This window comes from Theobroma cacao, chromosome 1 (genome assembly GCF_053813885.1).
Source record: "Theobroma cacao isolate CCN51 chromosome 1, ASM5381388v1, whole genome shotgun sequence".
NCBI classification, from domain to species: Eukaryota; Viridiplantae; Streptophyta; class Magnoliopsida; order Malvales; family Malvaceae; genus Theobroma; species Theobroma cacao.
In genome coordinates this window covers 41,167,022-41,191,898 of record NC_142639.1, presented here as the reverse complement: position 1 = coordinate 41,191,898, position 24,877 = coordinate 41,167,022, and the positions used below count along the sequence as shown (strand labels likewise).

Below are 24,877 nucleotides of genomic sequence, written 5' to 3'. Positions count from 1 at the left end.
AATGTGGTCTTCTTTACGCCAGCTTCAGTTCCTGTCCATGTTGAATTGGTCTGAAGAGACACGATCTTAATGTGCCCCAAAGTGCTTTTTTCCATGTGAAAAGAAATACGACCATTTCCTTCTTGCCTAAGCTATAGCTTTAATCCAAATTTATTCCAAAAATTGTCGTACATTCACTAATTTGAACTTGTTCAAGTATTTAAATTGAACTTCCATTGTTTAAATTTCATTGGCTTTAGCTTTTTAGACGACCCAATGGCAAATTCTTTCTCGTGATACCCCACAAAGACCAAAACAGATTTGATCAAAAGGCGTAGATGCTTCCAGCCCAACTCTCTTTCAAAGTAAAGAAACGAAAATTTCCACCAAATAATGTGTAAAAATTTGGTATTTTGTCCACATGAATGAATGGGTTGGGGCGGGGGGGTGGCACTAGGACTAGGACTGGGTCTACCAAACCCTAACAAAACGGCATTTACTCCCCCCCCTTCCCCCCCCCCATAGAAAACTCCTTCCTCAATGGGAGGTTGGTTTCCTGCCCATTTCCCCACCCTCATTCCCATCAGACGTTTCAACAAAAAGATCCAAAATTAAAGGAGAGTAAACCCCAACAAAAGTTGACATTATACTGGATTTTTATTTTACTTTACTTCATGATCTACATCATGGCAAAAAAAAAGGGGCAGTAGCCGGTCCAGCCGGCATGCTAAAGCTACCAACACTCTGACAGTTGGCCCAAATCTCACCGGCAAAAAGGTGTAACTGATACTTAAGGGTTTTAATTGCAGTAAAAAAAATAAAAACTACAATTACGGTAATATGACACGTGGACAAGACTTCATTTGTTTTCGTGTGCTTGTCATTTTGTTCTGTGTCACAGCTAAGGGGATTTCTTCGTACAGGACATCCTTGGGGGGTTTTTTCTATAGTCTGCTTCGTCGTTACAACAAACCCCAGCAGTTTTCTTGACTTGTACAAGCAAAAGACACCGGTTTATCCTGGTAACCTCCTGTTAATTCCTGAAATGCCCTTGAAGAAGGGGCAAGTTGGGAAAGTTCAGATTAAGGAAAGGAGAGGGAATAAATACAGAAACGGGCAAGTCTCGCATGTTACATGTCGCTCTTTGTTCCTTCATGCATACGCCTTTTATTAAATTTTTAATTTATTGAAATTTGCCGTTTTAAGGGGAAAATAAATTACCCTTTTAATCAGAAAATCCATTTGTTAGTTTTATTCTAATTTTTCTTTTTTGTATCTTTGTATATATCTCTTGGTGGAGGAATGCTTGTCACCTACTCCTTTTTTAGTTTTTCACTCTCTTTCTATGTTTCTTTAAAACTCTCTCCCCACAAGGCAAAGACAGAGTGCAGAGCTCACAGCCTTTGAGGTAAAGATTCAGCTGTGTCTTTGGAGGGGTGTTGGGTCGTCTTGGACTTTTGGCAATGGAGAAATATAAGTGTAAATTGTGCTTGAAAAGCTTTGTAAATGGAAAAGCTTTGGGTGGTCATATGAGGTCTCACATGTTGCATTTTCCGGTTCCTCCCAAAGTTGAAGAACAGGAACGACTGGAAGTAGCCCAGAATCAACCAAGCGAAGAGTCTGAGGCAGCTTCGGCTTCATTTTCGTCATCCGAGGAAGAAGGAGAAGAAAAAGGGCAGTTTTACGGGCTTAGGGAGAATCCAAAGAGAAGTGTCCGCTTGGTGGATCCTGAGTTTGTTGACGCTGGTTCTGTTGTTCTTCAAGACAGAGAAAGCGAGACGGAGTCGCATAAGAACCCAACTCGGAGACGATCTAAACGGACTCGGAAGATACTGGAGCATCATCAATATCATCACCAGCAACAAGAAAGTCAAGAGCTGCAAGAAGAAACAATAAAGAAGCTTAAAGATAACAATAACCAACTGAGCAAGACCGAGTCTTGGGCTGAGCCTGAACCGGTGAGTTCGATCTCTGATACAACGACTGAAGAAGATGTCGCTTTCTGTCTTATGATGCTTTCAAGGGACCAATGGAAAAGCAAAGTACATCAAGAAGATGATGAGGAAGAAGCAACAGAAATAGAAAAGTCTATGGAAGAAACAGATGAATCAGAAGAGTACTTCAAAATAAGCAAGGTAAACAGAACAACTCGAGGTAAGTACAGGTGTGAAACGTGCAACAAAGTTTTTAAATCGTACCAAGCACTGGGTGGACACAGAGCGAGTCACAAGAAGATCAAAGCTTACTCGCCAGCAACTCATGAAACAGAGTTAGAAGCAGAAAATGTGGGTGCTTGCTCTGTGACAGAAAAGAAAATTCATGAATGCCCTGTTTGCTTTAGAGTGTTCTCATCTGGACAAGCTCTTGGAGGCCATAAAAGATCTCATGTAACTGGTCAAGTAGTAGCAACTACCGAAAGTACTCCTGTTAAAAGCTCCAAAAAGTTGGTAGATAATCTGATAGATCTTAATCTTCCTGCTCCAATGGATGACGATGATGTTAGCCAAATTGAACTCTCTGCGGTTTCGGATGCTGAATTTGTGGTTTGCAACAATGTTTGATCCAAAGGTAAAAAAATTTTGGTAGCTTTTGCCTACATCTGGGATCTAAAGATTTTTGCTAGTTTACTATTTTTCCAAATTTAAGCTATAAGGTTTTCTGGTTAGTCATAGACCATTCTACTCTGTTCTAACTGTAATTCCTTTTTTTTTTTTCTGAATTGTCTTTAAGTTTTGTTTGTAACAACTGATCAATTAGAACCTCCAAGAAAGCCCAGTTAAACATGCTTTTTTGTTCATTTCACTGTTGGATTAGGATTTCTGGGTTCCTCGATATTTTGTTGATGAAGAAACAGGCATTGTTGTTAATGGGTTCTGTTCAATCAAAGTTTCCTACTTTTCTAGCTGATTGTTCTTACTTCAAACCACTGGTCTTGTTCTTTTCCTCAATGCAAGGAAAGTCCTTCTCAAAAGAAGGTTCTCGTAAAAAACCAACACACTGTTTATTTTGTCCGCTACTGGCATTTTTACAGATTCATCAAGAATTCTCTGTTAGCAGTTATCTGCTTCTGTTCCATGTCCTCTTTCCTTTCCTTTCACAGCATTTTGATGCTGCATCTTTTGCTCTGTTTTCTGTCTGAAACTGTTTCATGCTTGACCTACAAATCTGCTAAACCAGTAGATTAGGACCAGAGGTCACATTTAATGACTTTAATAGCCTTGAAGCTGAACCTGATTTACAATAAGTACATTTCCATATGTCGGAAAGGGGAACCCTGAAAAGATGAGAAAAAAAAATCCAAAAAGCAAAATATCCTGTTTTAATCAGAGAATAACGTGTCTGGCATAGCTTGGCCAAAACCAAAGTATCCCTCTGACTCAGGATCAGTGAAAAAGTATCTAGAAACTTCAGTCCACCTCCAATAAATTTTGCAATAAATGAATATTAATAACTATTACACTTTTTTTCGGCAGTCTCTTCCTTTTCCTTGTTGCTATTTTCAGGATGCCCTTTTCCATTTAATTGATTCTTATTTTTGCACTAGTTCTAGGGTGAGGGCAAGTGGGGTGCTCATGCCTCCCAAGTAATTCCCAGGTAGTTAGAACTGCTTTATCAAATGCAAAATAAACAATCCCAAGCCGCTTAAATGGCTGAGCAAGCTGCCTCTTGATTTAATTTTGAACAGTGGGACATGGTTGAAAACGTGCTGTCTTCCAGGGCAGCTCTACTCCAACAGATTGTGGTGAATCTGGCAGATGACAGCAGGAATCATAGCCATGGGAAAAATGTCAGATTAGCGTGCAATCGATTCTGATGACTTGACACATAGGAAGAGCATGACTCTGCTTGTTTTTTTTTGCATTTATATGAGATCAAAATTTTCCAAGTACTGCTAACCCTTTTCTCCTTCAAGAAAGCTTTAGTTTAGTTTAAGTGAATGTGATGAACTTAGGTTAAATTAATAATGTGGGCGTATTAAATAATTGCAGACTTATGGTGAAAAACTTTTTAATTTAATGGCTAAGTGATATCACTATCAAATATTGAATGCAAAATTAATGTATAAACAATAAAAAATTCCGGGTTCCAAATGAAACTTTTATCTTAATCTATATAAAAATTAAAAAGGAACAAATATTTAAAGAGAGAAACACTATAAAGAGTGTAATTACGTAAACTTTTAGTCGAAATGAAAACTTTATTATTATTTTCAAATGAAGGAAAAGGATTGACTTTCAACTCCCAATATAGGGGTATGCCTTCCACCACAAATTGCATGAAGCTTAAGCATGAAAAGAATCGTATTTTGTGGCTGGTGGAGCTACCCAAAGAGCCAAAAAAGCCTTCTTATTTGGCGCTGGGTATTTCTACCTGGTATGTTGTTTGATTGTATTAATTAAGGATTCCAAGCTTTCATACTTTTCCAAGTTGTGGCTTTTTTATTATATAATCTCGATTACATTAGCCGCCTTAATTCTACTAATCTCGATTACATTAGCCGCCTTAATTCTACTAATCTCGAGAATATATAGTAAGCTAAAGTAAACGACTCCTTGGTCAGAAAGTTTAATCAATTTTTGTTTTCAGTTGAAATAGTAAAATTAATATTTGGTCATTCAATCAATATTATCATTGGTCAAGTCCTACACTGTCATATTGAAGAAATAATAGAAGACTTTGGCCTTATCAGGGTCAATTCATAAAATGCAACATGTTGAAAATTTCAATCTATATTATCATCTTTTACTCCGATGCTTTTATTGTAAAATCTGCGATTACAATTTTTTAGAAGAAAAACTTTGCTTTAGAGATTATGATTATTAAATTATAAAAATACTCTCATAAAGCTAATTAAGAGGATGCTTGGGGTTATTTTACAAGTGGGAAATAGAATCAAAGGAAATGAAGGGCTGTTCAACGGATCAGATTGATTCTTTCAGACTACATAGCATCTTCCCAAACAGTTAACATATCCTACTTTTTATTTAATTATATCCGTAAATTCCATCAACGCAAAGTCAAAATAAAATCCAGAAAAGGGTAATTCTAGATCAAGTCAATATTTTCATACTAAGTGTTCTTTTAGAGCAGGCCACGTATGATTCCCATGTACTTGATTCATCTTTATAGGCACTGCCTAATTACCCTTGAGAAAAGAAAAATTATACACCAACAAAGAAAAGGTAAAGGGGGGAAGGGGGAGAAACTAAATGACTTGCAAAATCAATAAGGGAATATGCTCATGCCTTGTTTGATGTCTTCCATTATTTTCCTCTCTTTCCTTTTTTTTTTTTACCTTTCTCTTTTGACCAAATGGACATTTAGGGATCAAATTAGTTAATATAAGGCAAGTGGGTTTTATTTTTTTTAAAATTAGGGGATTGCCACCCTTTTCCTTGGAGTTTTCACAACCATCCATGCACCCAAGAAAAAACGAAAAGAAAACCCTTTGTTTCAATGATGTACTACTACTTATTCTTCAACTATTTTAAGATACTTATCTCTAAGGCTGACCTAATCAGGCAGACACATCACAAAGCTGTAGGAATAGCAATGGCATGACAGCTTGAGTTGGTTGGCTAGCCTGGCCTTTATAGTTGAGATTTTAGATGGCCATAATCAGTCGGTGGGTCGGTCTTTTGTTACCATTCAAAGGATTAAAACTAAAAAAAAAAATCAAAATAAAAAAACAATAATGATGATGAAAAGGTGGAGAGAAAAGGAGCTAACGGGAGGCAAGCTCAAAGAGTGGGGGGTAAGGTTTGTGAGAGTGAGTGCCACTTCATGGTCTAATTAACGCTCCCAGTACTGGTGGTGGGGAGGAGGGGGGGGGTGTCGTGGCTGTGAAAGTTTGAATAAAAAGAGAGTAGAAAACAAACAAAATGCAAACAAACCAACCCACAATTTGCCGGCTTATGACTAGAAATTAACTTTCTCATCAAATCAAAAGGGAAATCGAGGTCAACAATGCTGATCCTTTTCCACTATAGCACTCTTTTTCTTCTTCAAAGTTCTACCAAAGGCTACCTTCACATCATTGAGAAAAGCACTTTGTCGCTTTTTGCTTCTTAGTCTAAGACCTAGTAGCCAGTAAGCATAGTGATTTACAAATTAATACTAAGGGCCTTACATTCCCTTCGGAGAGATGAAGTTTTGTTTACTCTAAAGGTAAAAAAACGAAAGCCTCGGTCAGTTTCGAGCTCTAGCAGTCTTGCACTCAACTTGGCGTGATTGCCGCAGCGTGCTTGTTGGTGTTGTTGGTCTTTGGTTATAGATACTTCTACAACCTGCAGAGAGCCAAAACTACATATTCAATGCAACTAACATTATTCTAAGGCTTGCTCGAGCTTGATTTTAACGAGCAGTCTGGCCCATTTTCTGTCTTAATTTGAACTTCAACATGAGAGAGAAACCTCTTTTTTTTTTCCCATGAAGCCTTTCTTATGGTGTTTGATTTGGATTCAAAAACACCAGGTGCATGAACTTGGTGAGTAATTTCATTCTGACAAATAGGAATTCAGCTCAATGGTCAGTCAATCTTTGAAACTACTAAGTTTTTAAACGGGTCTCTATCTATCTTTGATGTGTGGAGCTCAATATCTTTTCAAGCCATGGTACCAGGGCAAGATGAGGCAGCTGGCTGAAAATTTTCATGTCACATCTTTGATGACTGATGAGTTTACACTTTTTAACGCTCACGACAAAATTAACATGCAGTAATTCCTCAGTAACATGCAGCAATAATTGTTCCCATTTGGTTGATAAAACTAGTGCAAAATCTAAGAGTTATCATGTTGTCTTAATATTTGGCCACCAACATTGCCACGATAAAGCAAGCAAACAAAGTCAAACAGATTCACTTACGTTTGTCTGTGATGGTGTACATATCATTACAGCTTAAACAAAATTAACCTTAATTACCATTTTGTGTAACCCAACAACCAAATTAAATGAAACCCACATTTCCACCACCCCAAAGATTCCACCTGCCAATGTTCCATTGGGAATCGCAGGAAAAGCTCTAGAATTTTCTTCATCTTTGTTCTTCTTTTAACTGGCAGAGGCAGTGTATTAACATTTCAACGTTAGGCTTGTGATGTAACCAGACAGTGGCTTCTCACTCAAATGTGATCCAACAACGACAGCTTATCCTCCAAACTCTTTTTGTGGGATTCAATCTTCCACACATTTCTGTTTCCTGTCCTTCCTTTTGAGTTATCTTTAATTGTTTGTAAACAATTTACTGCTACATATTTTATTGGTTGCACAGGAGAATTCATCTTTCAATGGACAATTTTTTTCTTTGGGTCACGCTACAAACACCATGATTTCATGCCTCTTTCCTTAAGTCATACACACTCGAAGACCTCACACTACCAAAGCAGTGGTTGTGTGTCTCACATGTGATCTCTCCAACCTGGTCACGGCAAACAGGAAAAACAAACCCATCAACCCAAATTGCCTTCTTTTCTTTTGTTTTTTGAATTCACTTCTATATTCCCATATATATATATATATATATATATATATGGTCCCATGAAATCCATTAACCCTGGATCAAGCAAAGGCACGTGTTGGGTTTGCACCCACGAGAAATGGGAAACCTGTGACCGGTACATAGTAACTTATGTTGCTGCCTAGCTAGCTAAGCCCCTTGGGATCTGCTTTTTTGGCTGCTGGTTTCCAGCTTCACTGTTCTTTTGATTTATGTAAAATTCTTCTCAAAGAATAGAATTCGAATTCTTCTTTCTCTTTCTGCTTGTTTTCCCAAACTATTTAAGATGCTAAAGAAACTTAACAACCCCATAGAAGAAAAGGAAAAAGAATTTTCGGACCACAAAATGAAACTAAAAGATGCTTTGAGGTTTAAGTGTGCAAATTAAAGAGTGTTTAGTTTGCTTCGTTTATTCCCCATTCCTTTTGAAAACAACTCAAATGCACTCTTCTTCCTCATCAAATTATGGAGCTACAGAAGGCAAAAAGCATATACCTATCTTTTCCTGCACATTAGGTTACATTACATAGCAAAAAGTCTTGACTCAACTTTTTGATTTTTCCATCCCCTTAACGCTTTGCTTTTAATTTTTCTTCACGTCTTATTAATACGTCGGCTGCAGATAAACCAGATATCACTGCCCTTGAAATTTGACTTTGCTTTACGGATGATACAAGAAATTCCATTGACAACTGACTTTCCCTTAAGCTTGATCTTGTCCTTTTCCTCTTGTTCAGGAAAGGGCTCAAAGCTTAGTGATAGTCTAGCAAATTCCTGGCAGTGTCTCACGGACTCGATAACTATAGAAAATGTAATTTCCAAGTGAAGGAAAAAGTGTGTGATCAATTGTTTTCTTTCCAACAATAGTTGCTGTAAATCAGAAATTACATACTTTTCAACCTGACAAATTCCTTGTTAAAAGGTTGCAATGCACTAAAGTAGTCGGTCGAAATGGTCGGTTTAGTGGGGTTCTTTACTCCCTTTGAAAAACTTCGAAAAAAATGCTCGGGATAATCAGCTCCCAGTTTTTCCTTACTAATTCCACCAGGAGAAGCTATGGTGGAGAAAAGCAAAGATGGGGGAAATTTCTGAACATTCACCGGCACTGGTAAATCACGCCTACTCATTACTCTATGGACTTGGAAGTTAGGCTACCGACTTGCCCTTGTCCCCCTTCTTTAACAATTAAAAACTCCCCCCCCTGACCCTGGATTTTGTTTCCCAACTTGCTCTACCTACTTTGCCATGGATCTATTTCTTAATTAAGAATTGATCGAGACAAGATTATTATACTGACAATCTTTTATCAAGATTGTTATTAAAGTGATCGTGTCTGTTACTCTTCCGCTGATTTATGTCTTTGCTGAGCTTTTATGCTCATGTGGTAGAGATTGCAAATACCAGTATATGATGAACAGGATCCCAACATTATTCTAAGCATTAGATATCAGAATACGGAAAATGAAACTGTGATTGGTTTTTAAGGAGAGGGAGGGAGAGGAGAGTGCAATGGGTGGTCAAAACCAAGGTTTGTTCAACAATCATTTTACTAGTATATACACCTCCATGTTTGTAACAGCTCTTTTACCAACTTTCCAACAACAGCTTACTCCATTTTCACAACATGTGAATATATTAATTTCAAAATAAATAAAAAATGCCTACATTCAATGGATGGTAAAATTACAGTTGTATATTGTTATAATTAGAGTTGTTCATTAAGGAAATCTTGCCGACGAGATACTCATGATGTGGAAAAGTTTAGATTTCAAATCTTGTTTCGTGAATTATTTGATTATAATTATAACTTGAATGAAATTTTTTAATAAATTATTATACATACATTATTATATAAATTTAATTAATAAATTACTATACAAAATTCTCCTATGTTCTGTCTATTTCTCAATAATATCACTTAATATTTTGCTGAGAACCTAACGGGAGTTGGCTTCATGTCCTTTCCCTGTCTTCAGTTCTAACTGACCTTCTGGGATGAACTTGCAACATTGGCATTGACCTTCGTAAAGAGCCCCAAGCATCAGCCACCTCTTCCTTCTATTTTTCTTTTTCTATTTCAAGAGTCCATTTTTTCGCTTATACCTATACTTTACCTACATTTATATTTATGTAACTTTTTTCGTGTATTATTTTATATTTTTTAATTAATTTCTCGTAAATAAATTTTACTCTCAAAAGATATTATACCATTAATTTTATTTAATAGAATTACCAAATTATCCGAACATCTTTCATATGATAGATATATATGTAATAAACATTGAGGAAAAAAAGGTATATATCGTAGTACGAGTTTGGCATAATGTTTTTAAATTTTTTTGAATTATTAAAAAAAATATTTTTTTTTTATGATTAATTAAATTTTTATATTTTTATTTTTAATTAAATAAATTTTTATAATTAACGATTTATTAACTACTATTAATCAAAACAACATTTGACATCTTTTATGTCACGTGGCGTTAACGCGAAAGGTGAAAATGTCACGTAAATGTATCATCATACCACATCAACATTTACTATCACTGTATCACATGTCAACATATCACGTGACATCAAATGACAAATGATATTTTAATTAATAATAATTAATTAACTGTTAATGATAATAATTTATTTGATTAAAAATAAAAGTTTAAAAAGTTGACTGAATATAATAAAATAATAATAATTTATTTAATTTGTTTTAAGTATTATGCCTGTAAATTTCTATTTAAAATTTTAATTATCATTTAAACATTTTTAAGCAAAATCCCAAAGTTTTCATTAAAATAAATTGGGCCTGGGTGCTTTCTTTGGACACCTTTGCACATTTGCTAGATGAACTCCCTTAAAAATAGAGCCCCACGCCGCTAAGATAGCCCATCGGTCCAATATTGAAAGCTAGGAGCCCATACAGGTTGGGTCTCAGCTCCGTGGCCCAATATTTTGAGAGAACAAAATAAATATAGTCGTGCAACAAGCATTTACATTAATTAATTTTATAAAATGTTTTTTAATTAATATTATCTTTAAACCACTTGTTAATTTAATTAGATTTAATATATTTTTCTATGTTGAGGTGATCACTTGGCTTTAAACTAGCCAATAACGTTTGACCATTAACATATCATATCTTTTAAAAGATACTTTTGTAAAAGATTTGTGTCCTAGTGGAACACAATAACTAATTAGAGTAGAAAATTCCATATCTATAACTATAATCTATAATATAGGAAAAAAATGGTCATATTTGTCATCATATATCCAAATTATTATATTAAAAAATTATTATTAATATCAATAAAATTTATCTAATTGCAAATGTACAAGAATTTTAATTGTATTAAATGATTTTCATTAAAAATATTATTAAAATTTATACAATTTTTAAATAAGAATTCTAAAGCATTAATATTATAAAATTTTGATAACATGTAGTTGAAACATTAATTGTCTTTTATATATAATTAACTTTTACTAATAAACAATTAAATTAATAAAATAATATGGTTGAGACCACTTGGAAATTCACTACTTAACTCAAAATGTCAACTCTCTCATAGGGCAACAGTGTGATGATTAGTGGTTAATAACAAAATCAAGGAAATAATGAATAATATAATTGTTAGATTTCCACCATTAACACAAAGGTCAATCAATTTCTTTCCAATAAATCAACATTTTTTACACATTAATTTATCATTTTTTTAGGGTTTTAGGTACGCATAATCTCCCATTGCAACCAAAATAAGCAACTTCATAATAATTTATCTAAAAAATTAAGGGTAAAATACCTTCATTTATAAATTTTAATCAAAATTATATAAAAATCAATTAATTTTTAAAATAAACACTTCGTTCAAATGTGACATTAATATTAAATATAAAATATCTAAAATATTTTTTTTAGTGCTTTTTTTCTTAGATTTACCACCGACATCCTTGCACACACCAACTACCCATGAAGAGCACCATATCAATGTTCTCTTGAGAGCCTTGATCAGGCTCCTTAAAGGAGCTCCAATGTTCCATTGGGAGACTCGATTGGGCCGTTGGACGGACCTTGATCAGGACCCTTTCATTTTTTTTAAATTAATAAAATTATATAATAATAATTTTTAAATTTAATAAAAGATAAAATTATATAATAATAATATTTTTATTTTATTAAATTAACCAAAACAGATTTATATATCTAATGAAGACTTTTTTTAAAACGGAGTATTTATTTAAAAAGTTAATAAGTTTTCGTATAATTTTGATTAAAATTTTAAAATAAAAATATTTTATTTAAAAATTAATAATTAAAATTTTAAAAAATAAAATTAAATTTATGGGTCTCACTTAAAATGAAACTGTCAGCTACAACCTAGATTTTTGCTTATTATACAAAAGAAAAATTTTGGTCAATGCAGGGCCGTCACGTGCTGCCAAAAAGTCTTGTACACGGAAGTAAAGGAGTATAATTATTTGGCAAAATTAATTTAGTGTTTTTGAGGGGCGAGGCAATCTCTCTGCGCCAAAATCCACTTTTTGTCTGCAATCTCTCTTTTAATCTTCTGCCGCTCTCTCTTCTGCCAAATTCTATTTCTATCTTCCAAGGTAACTCGATCTCTCTCTTTCACTTCTGTTTCCTTTCGAGTTTTTCCCTCATTGGGTTTTATTTATTGAGTGTTTTTCTTTTTTTAACTGGGAATTCAACTAGTTCTTTTGTTTTTTACTGGGATTTGTTTAAGCAGAAAAGAAGTCTTTCAAAAACCCAAATCACTAATTCAGGTCATGTGTTTTGGGTTTTTTTTGGCAGGTATTAAATGGGATTTGGTTGTTTTGGATTTCTGTAAGCGGTATTTTATATTTATACAGTGAATAGAATGCTGGTGAGTTTATAGGAGGGGAGTGGAATTGTGAAAGGGGAGCATTAATAGGAAGAGTTTAGGTTTTTGATTATTAGATGGCATCTCCTCCATTTGAAGTGGAGGATCAGTTGGATGAGGATTTTTTTGACAAGTTGGTCAATGATGACGACGACTTTGATTTTACTGGATCCAGCCAAAATTTTGTAGTCGAAGCTATTGATTCGCAGGAAGTAAAAGCTTTTTCTAATTTGACTATTAGTGAAACCAGCCCTGCTGGAGTTGATTCTGATGGGAAGGATGTTGATTTTAGTTTAGAAGCAGAAAAGGGTGGAGAAGATGGTGGTGATTCGGCATTATTGGATGCTAATGAGGATACTGTGGCTGCTAATGAGAGCAGTTCAGTGGCACCTAGTAATGTGAAGGAGTGTAGTGAAATTGGGTTGGGAGAGGAGGGTGTATTGGATAGAGAAACCAGTAAGAGTGGTGTAGCTTCGGGTACTGGTGTGAAAGAGGTTCAGTGGAGCTCTTTTAACTCTGATACAAATATTCACAGTAGTGGTGGATTTAGGACATACTCTGAAATTTTTAATGATTTGGGGGATAATTCTGAAGACCCTTTTGCTGAAGTGGGGATTAAGGATGATTCGGCAATGGAATTTAACACTACTGCTGGTGTATCAGGGGATTCAGTTTCTGATTTGACTGCTTCTAGCTATCTGCAAAATAATGATGTTCAATACTATGGTGTGGGATCAGAACAAAATGTCGATGGGCAAGATTTGAGCAACAGTCAGTACTGGGAAAATCTTTACCCTGGATGGAGATATGATTCAAATACTGGGCAATGGTATCAGGTAGAGGGATATGATGTGAATGCAACCATGAATTCACAAGAAAGTTTGGGTGTGTCACATTCAGCTAGTCCCTATGCTATTTCAAATAAAAAAATGGACACCTATTCTTTGCAGCAAACAGCTCAGTCTGTTATGGGAACTTTAGCTGAGGATTTTGGGAATTCCAATGCCTCTTACTGGAATCAGATTTCACAAGGAAATGCAGAGTACCCTGCACATATGGTGTTTGATCCCCAGTACCCTGGTTGGTACTATGATACGATTGCCCAAGAATGGAAGATGTTGGAGTCTTACACTCCAGCTGTAGATCAGTCAGCAACCATAGATCATAATCAGCGATATCAAAATAGTAATATTGAAAGCTATGAGTCTCAAGCCTTTGGTAGTCAAGACCATGTTATGAATCAGGGTGAATCTGCAAGCAACTACCATCAGCAAAATTCGAATAGTTTCCAAGCTTACTCAGTTTCCAAGAGAGGAACAGAAGTTTCTTCTGAAACCAAGCAATTAGGAAACCTTTATAGTCCTGTGGCTCTTGTAGATAATCATGCAGAGCAACAAAATGGATTTGAACCTTCTAGATCAGTTGCTCCTTATGAACAGCTAAGTCAGACTATTTCTCACAGTGCTGAGGTCTCTAGGTTTCAAAGCTTTATTCCAGCTCAGAGTTATACTCAGTTTAATAATCAGACAACTGTTCTGTCGGACCAACAGATGCAGTTCAGACCTGCTTTCATTGATGCTCAGAAATCAGGAAATCATCCTCAACAGCCACTTCAAACTAGCACTTCATTTTATTCTTCACCCAATGAGGGAAGGTCTTCTGCTGGACGCCCTCCCCATGCTCTAGTTACGTTCGGATTTGGTGGAAAACTTGTTGTCATGAAAAACAACAGTTTGTCTCACACAACCTCAGTGTATGGATACCAGGTAGGTCATGTTCTTTTCTTGCTTGATTTAGGTAGTTCAAGTTTCCGCTTTGTTACAATCTTTGTGCTGCTACTGTAGACATCAAGCTAGTGTTTGTTTTCTGTGAAGGGCTCTGTAGCAGGTGTGATCAATGTTCTAAATTTGATGGAAGTTGTCAACGACAACAGTGATGCTTCTAGCTTTGGATTTGGCGCTAATGATTACTTTCAGACATTGTGCCAGCAATTCTTCCCTGGTCCTTTGGTTGGTGGGAATATTGGAAATAAAGAGTTGTATAAGTGGATTGATGAAAGGATTGCGAACTGTGAATCTTCAAGCATGGGCTACAGAGGAGAAGTTTTGAGGTTGCTTTTTTCTTTACTGAAAATTTCATGTCAGTACTATGGAAAACTTCGGTCTCCTTTTGGCACTGACCAAACTTTGAAGGTGAATTACTGCTAAATAAATTCCCTTTTCAATGTTACTGTGATTGTTTTTTCTGCTTTTCTGTTTATATCAGGTTGACTGGAATGACATTATAAATTAACTTGGTTTCTTAATATACTTTCTTGAATTTTTGTACACCTTTTTTTTAATTCAATTTACTGCTCCCTGCAGTTACATAATTGTGATGGTTTTTCACTAGTAATATGGCTTGTCGTGCTTCATTAATTTGAGGTTTTGGTTCCTTTTTAAGACAGAAATATAAGCTTAACTCAATCATTCGATTTCCTTCCATTTTCCACCGCAAGACCTCAAATTTAGCAACTATCTCATGGACATAATACAGAGCTCTGACCCTCTGTTGTTCTTTTCTTTCTTCTTTTCTGCTTTTCTATCCTTTTTGTTTAACATTAGGAAAGCGATTACCCAGAGTTAGCCATTGCTAAGCTTTTAGGGTCTGTGAAAGGGAAGGGAGTGCAATCAAGTGCATATGGTGCTTTCATGCACTGCTTGCAGAACTTGCCCTCAGAAGCACAGATGCAGGTATGGATAGCCTACCCTTTCGGCTTTCTTCTAATAATTTTATTTGTCCTGCTTTTTTTCTCAAAAAATTTTCATTGATATTTCCTTAATAGGCATCTATTATTGGTTTAGGCTACTGCTCTTGAGGTACAGAAGCTTCTTGTCTCTGGTAGAAAGAAAGAAGCGTTAGAATTAGCACAGGAAGGTCAACTGTGGGGACCAGCTCTTGTTATTGCATCTCAGCTTGGTGATCAGGTTCTTGCAATCGCATTTCACTTATGTTTATTGTTCTATTGTATGTGTTCAGAATGGACCTTGGTTGATCTACTTTTATCAGTATTGAATTGACCTACTAGGATTTGAGGCTTGATTTCTTCTTTCTGATAATTGAAATTACGAATGCATGCAGTTTTATGGTGATACTGTGAAGCTAATGGCACTCAAGCAATTAAAAGCTGGATCACCATTGCGGACATTATGCCTACTAATTGCAGGCCAACCTGCAGATGTGTTTTCCACAGTTTCCCCTAGTAGCAATCTCCCTGGTTATGTACATACTGCCAACCAGCCTGGACAGGTGTATATGATTTGAGCTCTTGCATTGAAAAGATCGTTCTCCTTTTTGGATTTTTGCCTGTTGCTTTCTTAGAGCTTTTCAACCATCTTTTCTCAGTTGTTCAGATGTATATGTGTACTACAGATTGGAGCTAATATGTTGGATGGATGGGAAGAGAACTTAGCCATCATAATAGCTAACAGAACAAAAGATGATGAGCTTGTTATTATTCATCTTGGAGATTGCTTGTGGAAGGAGAGGGCTGAGGTAGGCTGCATACAGGCCTTACTGGTTTAAGTCATTCTATCTCCTTTCTTTTTGCTCCTTTCTCTGCATTCATTAGAATAATTTCTCTTTGTCCTCAAAACCAATTGCACAGGTTGCTGCTGCGCACATTTGCTATTTAGTTGCAGAAACCAACTTTGAGCCATATTCAGATGGTGCAAGACTTTGTCTTATTGGCGCTGATCATTGGAATTGTCCACGAACGTATGCTAGTCCCGAGGCTATTCAGGTATCTAAGCGTTACCCTTTCATCTGATATTGATAGAACCATTCAAACAGTGATGCAGCAGTTGACCTTTATTTATTGTAGGCTTTTAATACTTACTGACAGTGAATCTTGATTTCAGTCTTTCTCTTGTTGTCTCTGGCATGCAAACGTTTTGTATTTTAGAACTAGTAACCTTCTTTTTGGTTCTTGTGAAGTAGTTACTAATTTGAATTTTGACCAACTATAATGTTTTGCTTTCATTTTATCTCCACCTTCCGTAGTAGCACCACATAACTAGCCTTTTAATATCTGGGCAGAGGACAGAACTGTATGAATACTCGAAGGTGCTAGGAAATTCTCAGTATCTCCTCCTACCGTTTCAGCCATATAAGCTTATTTATGCTTACATGCTGGCTGAAGTTGGAAAAGTGGCTGATTCTTTGAAGTAAGTCTGAGGTACTTATAGCATATAGCCTGATGGTTGTCACTAATTTAGGTTGACCCTTATTTTTTTTACATGATATGTTGGTTCAGATACTGTCAAGCCATTTTGAAGTCTTCGAAAACTGGCCGAGCACCTGAAGTGGAGACTTGGAGACAATTAGTATCATCTCTTGAGGAACGATTAAGAATCCACCAGCAGGTATCTCTTTGTCATTAGATCATATAATCTTTCTTCTTTATAGAATAAAAAGGACAATTTAATGTGCAGGGTGGTTACAATACAAATTTGACTCCAAACAAACTGGTTGGTAAATTGCTCACATTCTTTGATAATACTGCTCAACGTGTTGTTGGAGGCCAACCTCCACCTCCACCCTCAACATTGCATAGCAGTGTTCATGGAAATGAGTTTCCCCAGCACCCAGGGGGCTCAAAGGCATCTGACAGTCAACCAACAATAGCGGTGCAATCGCTAATGTCTTCTCCATCAATGGCATCAACAATGGCCATGCCATCACTAATGCCTTCTGCATCAGTGGAATCAAAAATGGCCATGCCATCACTAATGCCTTCTGCATCAGTGGAATCAAAAATGGCCATGCCATCACTAAGGCCTTCTGCATCAGTGGAATCAAAAATGGCCATGCCATCACTAATGCCTTCTGCATCAGTGGAATCAACAATGACCATGCCATCACTATTGCCTTCTGCATCAATGGAACCCATTAGTGAATGGACTGGTCAGACCGACCTATCGACAATGACTGGTAGAAGTATCTCGGAGCCAGACTTTGGTCATAGCAACAGAAAGGTAACTGCTTAAATAGCTGTGGATTGAAGTTCTTTACACACACACACACACGAGTTCTCTTTTAATTGGCATGTAAAGAAGAGTTTCTCACTCTTCCCCACATCTGTATTTTTTTCTATTCCTTGGGACAAATGGTGCAACAAAAGGCTGTGATCTTATGGGTGGTTTTTTCTTTTTGATAAGGTTAATTCATCCAATGAAACTAACTCATCAGGGACACAAGAAAAAGCAGCAGTGTCAAGTGGGTCATCTCGTTTTGGTCGATTTGGCTCACAGCTGTTCCAAAAGACCTTTGGTTTGGTCCTAAGATCTCAGCCACATCGTCAGGTAGTTTGGAGTGAGCTAAATTTTTAAAGATGATTTTTTATACAAAATATTTTCTTAATTAAAATTGAGCTTCTTCTGCATGCCATGTTGAACATGCAGGCTAAACTGGGTGAGACAAACAAATTCTATTATGATGAAAAGCTCAAGAGATGGGTTGAGGAAGGAGCTGAACCTCCAGCTGAGGAAGCAGCCTTGCCACCTCCACCCACGAGTGCAGCTTTCCAGAATGGCATGAATGATCTCAGTATAAAAGATTCGCCCAAATTCGAAAGCGTTCACACTAGTAGTGATAATAAAAGCCCCATCTCTTCTGATCAGAGCTCAGGAATTCCACCAATTCCACCCAGTTCAAACCAGTATTCTGCTCGTGCACGTATGGGTGTTCGCTCAAGGTATTAGCATTAATTAACTTATTAGGTTGTTATGAGCACTCTCTCCCTGTGGGGTGTGGAAGGTGGGGGCATTCAACTATCAGTACTTGAATGCTTATTCTCCTTAGCTTGTGGCTGTCTCAGTGTTCTCTTTCTTGTACTAATTTAATTATCATTAGTTGTTAGTCTATGTTTTAACTTAAATTTTCTCCTTTAATCAAACTTTTTAAAATTATTTCAGGTACGTTGACACATTCAACAAGAGTCGGGGAAGCCCTGTAAATTTATTCCAGTCACCTTCTATTCCATCTGCCAAACCTGTTTCCGGTTCTAGTCCTAAGTTTTTCATCCCTTCTCCTGTTACACCTACTGAAGAGATGGTTAAAAACACTGGGGAAAACATTCAGGAAGCAGTCCTGACCAATGAAAGTTCACCATCATCTTTTAATCAAGATTCATCATCTCCAGTACCATCATTCTCAACACCAGCATCTGCATCAGTATCACTATCATCATCATCATCATCAGTGACTATGCAGCGGTTTCCTAGTGTGGATAATATAGTGCACAAAAGGGTAGCAGCAGTAGAAGACAGCAACTCTCGACGTACAGCATCCTGGAGCGGAAGCCTCAATGATGCTTCCAATCTTTCTAAGACAAGGGAAATAAAACCTCTAGGAGAAGCCCTAGTTATGCCTTCATCGTCATATGCTGACACTAATTCCGGTGAAGACCTTCACGAAATCAAGCTTTGAGGTGTGCTCCGGTTATTGTTGTGTATACTATAATCACCCCATTTTGCCGCGGGGAAGGGAGATGGGGGAATGACGGATGGCACTGATCGGGAGTTTCTGTTTTTGGTGAAACCCCTTCATGATCCTGTTATATATGTACTTTTTAGGCCAAGAATTGGTCTGAATGCCCCTGGCGTTGCGGCCATTCCTTCGTTTGAGAAACCAATGACATGGGCATGTAACTGCGTTCTTGTACAGGAAACAGTTCGTTCATCATGCAAGAGCCATGCGATGGACCAAAGAGGCGCCAAAAGAGGGCTCATCCCTCATATAAATTTGAAGAAGTTGCTAACTGAAAACTGAAAATACATATTCTTTTGGTTCCATTTCTAAAGTCTAAACCAGTAGTAGTGCTAGTAATTTTTTTTCCCGTTAAATCTGAATAATAATTATATTATATAGCATAATAAAATATGGGATATCTGGATGCTTTGTTGCCTCTATCTTCTTTCATTTGTCGTCCTCCATGCAGATAATGATACCAATATATTTATCATCAATCTCACATCAAAGTGATACTTATCAGGCAAGTTGAAAATATTTCACCCATTGGAGAATTGGAATTCCTCTTTTTCTCACTCCAACCATTCGGATTCGATAAACACGGAACAAAATAACTATTTCATGAATCGAATAGTGAAATAAAATTATGTTAAATAAAAATGGTAAAACGAAATTGTATAAACGGAATAGAATAATTATTTCATAAAGTAATTATTTAATTTTTTTATTTTGGGTCAAGAATGATTAATTCGGGATTTAGATGATAATTATTTTAAATTAAAATAAAATAAGGTGGCATGAGAAATGAATAATAAATAAATAATATTGTAATTTTCGAAGTATGTGGCCGTCAATAAACAAGATCCGGGGACACCAAATGCAATTTTCCCAAACAATGCACAAACAAAAAAGAATAAGCAATCTAGGAGAATATATTCACGACCTTTGCCAATTTAGGAGGATATATCCATTTCAATTTCTCTTGCGGAGACATTATTTTGTTTATGCAATTCTTTGTTTTGGTTCAAAGAAAAGTTGCGGAAGAGTGATGGAGTACACGGCGAAGCAGCAACCCTCCCAACAGCAATACCAATATCAGCAGGCATATGATCCTTCTCAGTACGATCAATCAGCCGCCTACTATTCCTACACCAATCAACACCAGTATCAATATGATCAAGGACGACAACAACAGCAATACCAGTATTACCCTCCTCCTCAAGATTCTTCTTCCCAACAATACTCGCTGTTTTGTCAAGACGCTGCTCCCATTCACCCTCCCGGCGTCCCCTTGGACGCTGCCCACCGCAATCAGCCAACCGTTTACTATCAACCGCAGCCTGCAGTGGAGCCTCAGCAGCAGCAGCAGCAGGTAGTTCCGGTGACGGGATCGGATTCCGGCTTTGCGACGGCGAATTTTGTGGGGAATATGGATTTGGCCCAGAGGGATAATTGGCCCCCTCAGGTTAGGGTTCTTTTGTATATACATTTTCTTCCATGAGCCATAAGGTTGAATCCTGAAGAACAATATATTCGAATTATCTTATTTTATTTTTCTAAAAGTTTGGTGATTGCCAATTTGTTTAAATTGCTTGAAAAGTTTTAAAATTTGATGTTCATGGAAGAACGAGACTTGTCATTGGTGTCCAAAATGGCCAATGTTGTGATTGGAAATTGTATTGTAATTGAATTAGCTAAGACATGGTAAGAATCATGGTTTGGAAAATGCTTTGCTTCTGAAACTTGTTAATGGATGAATTAACAATGTTTGTTGGTTGATGTGATGTGTGGATATGGTATTTGGACTGTCAATAACAATCAGTTGCCTGGACTTGGCTCAGTTTAGCACTTTGCCCAGTTTCTAAGTTAAAATGAGCCTAGCTTAAGCAACTATATATGATCTTGTTAAAGTCTTTGCTGTATTAATTCGTGTTTGTCTATCTTTAGAGTACCAATGCTACATATGACTGGGCATAGATTTCTTCTTGTTTTAAAGCCTTGGTATCTTGTAGCAAATTAAGAGAATTGTACAGCAAAGATTTCTTATCAAAGGACTGGGCTGAGTCCATTTGAGTTTTAGCTCAAATAAGATTTTGTTGGATCGGCTCAAGGTGGAGTCACCCCTTTTTATTTTGTTTCTGAGGAGCTCAAGGATCCCATTCTTGGCTTTCCTCAAATATTTTACATACTGATTGAAGATGTTGTCTATTTTATTATTTGCAGTCTTTATGCTAGGTTGAAGGTTATGTAATAGCTTGGCTTCCATAATATTGATATCATATATGTTGGAGTAAATGTCTTGTCGTGCTCCATCAGGCTTATATGGGAATGTCCATTGGTCAACAGAGCTTATAGGTACTGAATTCTTGGCACTCATCCCCTTTACTTGCAAGATATTAGAAGACAAACAGTTTAATTGGTCACAAATCCCTAGAGCAACCAAATAAAGACAGTGATATGTAACATAAAAGTTTGCAATAATTTGTGGCTGTAGCTTTGGGTGTCATGTTATGGATGAATAGTGATAGGTCTTTACTGGTTGCTTTAGGGCTCATGTGGCCTGAGAGCACCCTTTGCTGATGTGCTCCATTGAATCAAGTGATATTTTTCATTCCCAAACTTTTCTGTGTGCTAGAACTTCAATATTTTGTTAACCAGCACTGTTGGGTTTGATTGCTATCATTTGGTTTAGTCCATGGCTCATAATTATAATCATAATGAGCCAGCTCTTATGCTTTTTCCACTGCTTTACTGTGTGGCAATTTTCAATTGAGTCATTTGGCACCCACATAGTTAAAGGATGTGGCACTTATCTTGTTTTTTCTTTTTCCTCTGATTACCACCTGCTATATTCTGTGGCAATTGTTCACTGATGCACTATTTCAATTTCTTTAGTTTTCATGTTGGACTTAGGTGAGCATCGAATCCATGGCCAGTGTTTTAAATTCGGAGTTCTCAAGGATTGCTAGATCTCCTTCTGTCTTGATACTGACCAAACTTTAGATGGGGAGTACTTTGAGAATCTTTTGGCATAGAATTTCTGGTGGGTCTTTCCTTTGTATTATTTCCCCCTTCCCCCCAAGATTCCCTGACCATTGAACCACAGCAACTGCCATTTTCTTATTTATATGACTTTATCTCCATGGTAAGGTCCTCTCAGTTAAAAGTAATTATAGCATTTATGGGTGATGCCATCTCAACGCTTTACAGAAGGGAAGTTACATAACAATATTAAACAAAAAGGCTTTTCCAAACACTTTTGAGTGTTAGTTTTAAATTTCTTAATTCTAGTTGTCCCTGAGAAAGCAGCTGAATTTTTTCATTTTGAGAAATTATATTTCCCAGATCATTGGAGGACTTAAATTCTTGAGCCATCTTGATGTTTTACTTTGGATAACCCTGTCCCTTCTAAACAGAAGTGTCACTGCTTTTATATATTAAATATGGTTCAATTTCTTCTCACTGATAGTCGGAATATCACATATGTTTAGTCAGTCTTAGGTGCTCTAGAAATGGATAGAGATAACAAATTTAGGTGTTCTGTATAGAAATTTCAAGTTTTTTGTTGTTTGATATAGATCTAGAGAGAATAGGATCGGTTGTTTAATAACTAGTGTGCAATGTGCCAAAATTACTTGTGGAAGTCTCAAGCTAGCCTATGACTTTGAACAGCTTATTCTTCCTTCTTCTTCTTCTTTCTGGCCTCCTTGAAATATTTGCTTTTGTGTACATTATAGCATTTTTGTTTAATTAAAGTGCGTAGACCTTTTTATGCCTGCGTTATACATGATTTCTCAGAGTTTTCTCTTGGGTGAACATTCTTACAAGTATTGTTGTAGTCCCAATTCAAATTCTCTGATAAAAATTCTTTAGTAGCTTTAATTTTTCGGCTTATTCACAGGCTCGTGTTCTATAAGCTTAATGTGATTGTTGTGTGCGTTAACTATTGGATATTTCTCTTGTTGTGCTGTTTGTTTTTGATATTGTCCAAAACCCGTCACAATTTACTGCATCTGAGTCTTAAGCTTGTCATCTGTCTGATTTATTATAAGGTCAATTCATCAGCATGTTGCCAAAACTCGTAAGTCCATTGTCTATTTTCTGTTATGTTGCTACAGCTGTGTGATCGGTTTTAATTTATGTTACTCTGTTGAGAATGTATTTAACCTTATTATTCTGATGTTAATTTCATCCTGTCAATTTAGTACCTATGTGATTTCATGTTGCACCTCATCTTCGAATCTATTCTACAGATGCAACCTGCATCTAGGGGTGGAAGGAGGGGTGGTAGGTCTTCTAGAGGGGGCGGCCGGGGTCATGTTGGTAACCGTGGCCCCAGACCAGATGGCTCTGCACCTCCATATAATAGGGGTCGTGGCCGAAGTGGCAGCAGGCACTTTCCTCCAAATGGTGTGACATCAGCAATTCCAAATTCTGTAGATCCAAGTGGTGCAGCCGCTGTAATGCCACCTACAGCTGCATTACCAACTGAAGTGCCTGCTGCTCCACTCTGGCCACCTCCACGTATGGCTTGGTGTGAACTGTGCAGGGTTGATTGCAACAGACCAGAAATCCTGGAGCAGCATAAGAATGGAAAGCGACATAAGAAAAACTTGCAGGTACATGAAGAGCTGCAGAAGCTGAACAAAGTCATAACCGGACAGCAAAGTGTGCAAGTGCCCAATTCAGGATCAGAAGCTGTTCAATTGGAGAAAGTTGAGGGATCTGAGGGACAACATCAACAGGAAACGTCACCCTCCTTGGCTGTTACTAATGACAGTAAGAAAGAAACTGAGCAGCAGAAAGACATAGTGAATAACTCTGAGGCATCAACTACTGATTCTGCAAAAGCTAAAAGGAAACTAGGGGATGCCTCTGAAGCTCGGGGACGTGGTTTCAAGCGTAAGATGAGAGGGGGACGAGGTGGTAAATACATGAAAGGTAATGAACGACCTAGAAGACCTGTTGAGCCTCCCAAACCCAAGGGGGGTATTCCTTTTATGTGTGAGTTGTGCAATGTCAAGTGTGAATCACATGTGGTTTTTAACAGCCATTTGGCTGGTAAAAAGCACATTGCAAATCTGAAGAGGTTTCACGGGCACCGGGCTTTATATGGAGAAGCAGGACTTCAAGCACTTTATCCACCTAATTTTAATGCTCCATCACCTTCCTTCATCCCTCAAATTCAACAAGGCGTTACTGACCCACAAGTTGTTTTAGCTCAGCTGTTGACTTATGTCCTTAGTCAAGCCCAAGTCCCAGGGTTAGCAGCCCCTCAGTTACCTCTACTGGCTGCAACATCAGCAGCACCATGTGCACCATTATCAAGTTCTGAAAACCATTATCCTCATAAGTTTACTGAAGGTTCATTAGCCACATCAGAAGTGAGAGGGGGAGAAGCCGTTAAGGTAGAAGCTGAAACTTGGCAGCAATCTAGTGTGGAAAAGTCTGAAGCTTCGCTACTTGCAGGAATTAACAAAACAGAGAATCAAAAGACAGAACCTGAAAAGAATGAAGTGAGTCAGCAACAATGTTTCACTGCTAAGTTTGAGGTTCCACCTCCCGTAGGAATTGATTTTAAGGCCGAGAATGGAGCTTTAGATTTGGAAAATAAGGCAGTCAGTCCTCCCATGGATAACCCCATCTTGGCAACAGCAGAATATCAAGCCACCGGAGACAAGCCATTGCTGTCATCAACATCAGAAAAAGTTACCGGAACAGAATGTAAAACAGTCTCCTCGGAGCCAGTTGAAGAGGAAGTGGAGGAACCAGAGGAGGATCCAGAAGAGGAAGTGGAGGATGAGCCGGAGGAGCAAAATAAATAGCCTACTAGGTTGAGCAAAATGCTATTTGTCCCTCTTAATGTGGCAATGATATATTGGTTCAACTTGAAAATTCTTATTCATAATTGAATTGGTCGTTTTCATCTTGAATTTATACAATAAATTAGTGCCTTATCAAGAGGGATAGAAGTGGAGGATGAGTAGCATTACTCTCGAAGAATAACTTGGTTATA

General features: G+C 37.1%; 3 protein-coding genes across 4 annotated transcripts; all 3 read left to right on the top strand.

Annotated features, from left to right (window-relative positions):
• The first annotated feature begins 1,243 nt into the window (after positions 1-1,243).
• On the top strand, positions 1,244-2,881 carry LOC18614375 (zinc finger protein ZAT9-like). Its single transcript, XM_018119209.2, has one exon. The coding sequence runs from the start codon at positions 1,443-1,445 to the stop codon at positions 2,538-2,540; it is 1,098 nt and encodes a 365-aa protein (XP_017974698.2). The 5' UTR covers positions 1,244-1,442; the 3' UTR covers positions 2,541-2,881.
• A 9,054-nt stretch (positions 2,882-11,935) lies between these two features.
• Positions 11,936-19,297, top strand: LOC18614374 (protein transport protein SEC16B homolog). 2 transcript variants are annotated; one of them, XM_018129947.2, is made up of 14 exons: positions 11,937-12,079; positions 12,282-14,117; positions 14,226-14,543; positions 14,955-15,083; positions 15,195-15,317; positions 15,472-15,639; positions 15,763-15,885; positions 15,998-16,132; positions 16,429-16,556; positions 16,646-16,754; positions 16,824-17,366; positions 17,550-17,693; positions 17,793-18,085; positions 18,306-19,297. In XM_018129947.2, the coding sequence occupies exons 2-14, from the start codon at positions 12,429-12,431 to the stop codon at positions 18,817-18,819; spliced, it is 4,416 nt and encodes a 1,471-aa protein (XP_017985436.2). In that variant the 5' UTR covers positions 11,937-12,079; positions 12,282-12,428; the 3' UTR covers positions 18,820-19,297. The 2 variants fall into 2 exon arrangements, with proteins under 2 accessions (XP_017985437.2, XP_017985436.2); XM_018129948.2 differs by lacking the exon at positions 18,306-19,297 and having other exon boundaries at positions 11,936-12,079; positions 17,581-17,693; positions 17,793-17,945.
• A 443-nt stretch (positions 19,298-19,740) lies between these two features.
• On the top strand, positions 19,741-24,794 carry LOC18614373 (uncharacterized). The gene is made up of 2 exons (XM_007052109.3): positions 19,741-20,326; positions 23,115-24,794. Exons 1-2 carry the CDS (start codon positions 19,757-19,759, stop codon positions 24,684-24,686), a joined length of 2,142 nt encoding a protein of 713 aa, XP_007052171.3. The 5' UTR covers positions 19,741-19,756; the 3' UTR covers positions 24,687-24,794.
• Positions 24,795-24,877: the final 83 nt, after the last annotated feature.